General features: G+C 52.2%; 1 protein-coding gene across 1 annotated transcript in view; it reads right to left on the bottom strand.

The window, feature by feature from the left end:
- SPIRE2 (spire type actin nucleation factor 2) overlaps positions 1-3,899 on the bottom strand; it is a 17,807-nt gene that overhangs the window by 5,747 nt on the left and 8,161 nt on the right. Inside the window, exons 9-11 of the mRNA XM_023507502.1 lie at positions 2,735-2,856; positions 537-671; positions 361-428 (exon numbers count right to left, since the gene is read on the bottom strand). Coding sequence (XP_023363270.1) covers positions 361-428; positions 537-671; positions 2,735-2,856 — 325 coding nt within the window. The remainder of the gene's footprint in view (positions 1-360; positions 429-536; positions 672-2,734; positions 2,857-3,899) is intronic.

Below are 3,899 nucleotides of genomic sequence, written 5' to 3'. Positions count from 1 at the left end.
GCATTCCTAGTCATCTTTGACTGGATGCCAGACATATTATATTGCTGAGTACTGTGTACTTCTTAAATTCCTGCTCTTGAGCTTTATTCAGGGAAGCAGTTAAGACGCTTGGGAGTAGTTTGGTCCCTTCAAATCTTGCTTCTATGATGTCAGTTGGGCTTGAAGCAAGCTCAGTTTGAGGCTCCTTATTCCATACCAGTGGGGTGAGCCCTTGCTATGCTGTACTGACCTTGAGGACTTAAGACACATGGTACACACTAGAACTTTCTGTAATCACAAGAAGTTGGTCAGCACTAGCTAAGGGGCTTCCTACCTCCTCCCCTCTGTGGGTTCACAGCCAAATGTTTGTAGAATACTCACCTTTTGCAAAACAGACAAGTAGGTGGCCACGAGAACAGTGGGAACTTGGTCCGGCAGCAGCAGCAGATCTGTGGGAAGGCCTGGTTAGAACCCAGAGTTTCTAGAATTCACTGTGGTCTGGCCTTGTCCCTGCCCCCTCAGGCCTCCTGAGCAGACCAGGGCCCAACCCACCTCACCTTCCCCTTCTTAAGACCAGTGAAGAGCTCCTTGTTCTGAAGAAATTTCTCCATCTCAGCCTTCACCAGCACACGGCGCACGTCCATCACCTCCTCCACGGTCAGGGCGAGGCTCTCCACAGGATGGCTGAACTCCTGGGGGCAGAGCCAAGGGGTTGTACCCACTGGGCCACAGGGATAAGGCCTTCCAAGTAGGATTCTCTCAACAGTATTTCTCCTTCCCTAAGGACCCTTTGTCTTCCTGGCCTCAGTCCAAACAAGCCTGCCCAATCCTTAAAACAGGCATGCCTCAGCCTGCCACCCAGTCCTAGAAGACGCACACGAGCCCAGCTCTGTGATGAGACCCTGCCACCCTCCCAACACATTGCCCTGCTCCCTTTAACACCCCATGCTTGTCCAAAGTGCCCCCAGCTGCAGCCACACCACAGCTGACCCAAGCCAGCCACAGCATCTCATGTCCGTACTGCCCCCAGAAGCCCCATGACCCTCCGACATGCTGCCTCCCTATCTCTGTGCATTTGGTGTAGCTGTGTCCTGACCACCTGCTCTTGGGCTGCTTGATGTTGAGTTGACCTGTTTTGCCCCCTGGAGTTTAGCCTAGCATTGGACGCTTGACCACCCTAAGCTGCAGTTTTCTCTTCTACAAAACGGGTCTGTACTTCAACTCCACTGAGATGACACATGGAAACCCCTGACACAGGGACTCACACTCAGATCTCAGACGTCAGCTGTCACCACAGATGCAGGTGGGAGCACAGCCTATGAGGGTGAATCTGTTTCAGAGTCACCACGCTGATCCTGTTTAGGACATAGGCTACTTCCTGGCACTTGGGGGATTTTTGGCCCTGCACTCTCTACCTTGACTTGAGGCACCAGGGATCCTGGCTTCTGTCTTTGGCTGCTGGATAGTGTGGTTTGTGTTTGAACAGTCCCCTCCATACCTCACACCTGTTGCACTAAAGCTATGGCCAGCGGAGCTCATGCTGGCTAACATAGATCAGCAGCTGCTCCTCAGATGAGGCTGAGTTCAAGGTAGACTGAAGGGGACTGATCCTCTGATGTGTGATAGTGGAAGCTTCCAGATACCATTTATGATATCTTGGAGCTAACAAGTCACTTATGTGACTTCTGGTCATTTAAAACTAGGTCCTTTTAGTCCTTGAGTAAGAAGAGAGCCAGATTCCCCTCTGCCCTAGAGAACAGACTGGACTTGGTGAATCCCTCAATAGGGGCAGTGTGCCCCTCCTGAGACTAAGTTATAAGATGCACTGGGACTTCCACCCTGCTTTCTCCTGAACCACCTGTGCCCTGGGAGGTGCCAGTGCTGTGCTGTGAGGACTCAAGAAGCCCAACAAAGAGGCTACATAGTCAGGTAAGGGCACCTGGGCAGCAAATCTGCCAGCCCCAGTCAGGCCTTCAGTTGAGAATGCAGGCTCTGCTGCCATCCTGATGGCAACTTCACAAATCCCAAGCCACAGCCACCAGGTTGCAGATGCCTCTGGGTCCCTGCCCCAGAAACCTGAGATAGTGTTATTATAAGATCCAAATTATGAGATAGATTCTTATGCAGCAATAGGTAACTGACCCCGGACTAACGGGGCAAGTGTTAACCTTTGGGTTGGAGAATATTAATAGTGCCTTACTTTTATATAGCACTTGTTCTCATCTGAGCCTCTCAATGGGTGACTGCAACCACACTATCAACATCACACACCTGCAGGGTGCACTATAAGGATGTAGTCCTGTGATCTTTCATTTGATAAAATCATACACCAAAACTTGGGGCAGCGCTCTACTATCAAAGGTCAGACAAAATTCATAGCTAATAGAACTCAGGGTCCCAAGCACACAGACTGCATAGCAGCAGAGTCACAACCAGAGTCAGTCTTGACACAGTGAAACTGTTCTTAAGGCAGAGGATGCGTAGGTTTGCCACCTGCTTCAACCCCATAGGGACCACACCAACCAACCTCAACTCTGTCCCTGGCTGTGGGGACCACAGTGCTGATGCGCCCAGCAGGCGGCAGCGAAGACCCAGCTCCCAGATGGGTACAGCCTCCTGCCAAACACAGGGTCAAGCCACACCCACGGGATGGAGGCCCCCTTATTCCTGGACACCAGGCTGATGTCTCAACCAGTGAAGGGAAGGGGGACACTCAAGAGGCTCCCAGCCACCCCGACAGCAACGCTTTTCTCACCAGCCATAGGTGTTTGGTTTCTGGGACCACAGATGTCTCTGCTCTGTCCTCCATGGAGCCCAGGTTACTGACTGGAGGGCAGCTGGGACCAGGTCTGGACTGGACACTCCCAGGACAAGAACCTGAAGACAGAGCAGAGGCCCCGTCAGTGGTACCTGGCAGTTCAGGTTGGGTAAGTCCATGTGGAAGGGAAAGAGAGGTGAGTGGAAGACACACTACCCTCATCAGGACCTTTGTCAGGGCCATCAGACCCCTGATGGGTCACTGCATCTGAGGTGCACAAATGTGCTGACATTGGGAGTCCAATGGTGCCAGTAGCAGCCATGGCCCCCCAGCCCGCCACACACACACTGCCACTGGAGACCAGGGCCAACTGGGTGGGGGGGCCCTGAGATAAGCATAAGATTTGGAGTTGGCCTGATCTGGCCCTTTTAACACTGTATGTGAGTCTTAAGTACCAAGTTGGGTCATCCTGCATGTGGCCAGCAAGCTACGGAGCTGCTCCGGGTGACCTGGTTGGCAGACAGGACGCCTGGCCATACCTGGTGGGATAAGGTTGGTGGGGTGACCAGGACCCCGTGTCCCAACGGTGCTCTGCAGAGATTAGTCTTTACAAAGGCAGGACTAGCTCTAAATGGGCAGGGAAACTTGTTCTGTGCTTAAACTGGTGGGGAAGGAGAGTGTGGAGAACAGTCCCCAACACTGAATCAGGTCCCCGGTGCTGAGTGGCATAAGCCCACCTGCTTCCAGTAGACACACGTTTCCATGTGCAGAGAAAAGGACAAGAAAACTTGACTGTCTATTAGCTAGTGAGCTCCCTTTCTATAAAGTCTTTTTTTTTTTTTTTTTTGAGACAGAGTCTTACTTTAGGGCCCTCAGTAGAGTGCCATGGCGTCACACAGCTCACAGCAATCCCCAACTCCTGGGCTTAGGTGATTCTCTTGCCTCGGTCTCCCGAGTAGTTGGGACTACAGGCGCCCGCCACAACGCCCGGCTGTTTTTGGTTGCAATTTGGCCGGGGCCAGGTTTGAACCCGTCACCCTCGGTATATGGGGCCGGCACCATACCCACTGAGCCACAGGTGCCGCCCCATGAGCTCCCTTTCTATCTCTTAATATGTTAACAGTTATCTCTAAGTATTAGAATCATAAAAAAGAAAAAAAAA

Source organism: Otolemur garnettii, unplaced genomic scaffold (assembly GCF_000181295.1).
Source record: "Otolemur garnettii isolate 467f Iridium unplaced genomic scaffold, OtoGar3 scaffold00185, whole genome shotgun sequence".
In the NCBI taxonomy this organism is placed as follows: Eukaryota; Metazoa; Chordata; class Mammalia; order Primates; family Galagidae; genus Otolemur; species Otolemur garnettii.
The sequence above is the reverse complement of the archived record's forward strand: the minus strand, read 5'-3'. Positions and strand labels throughout refer to the sequence as shown.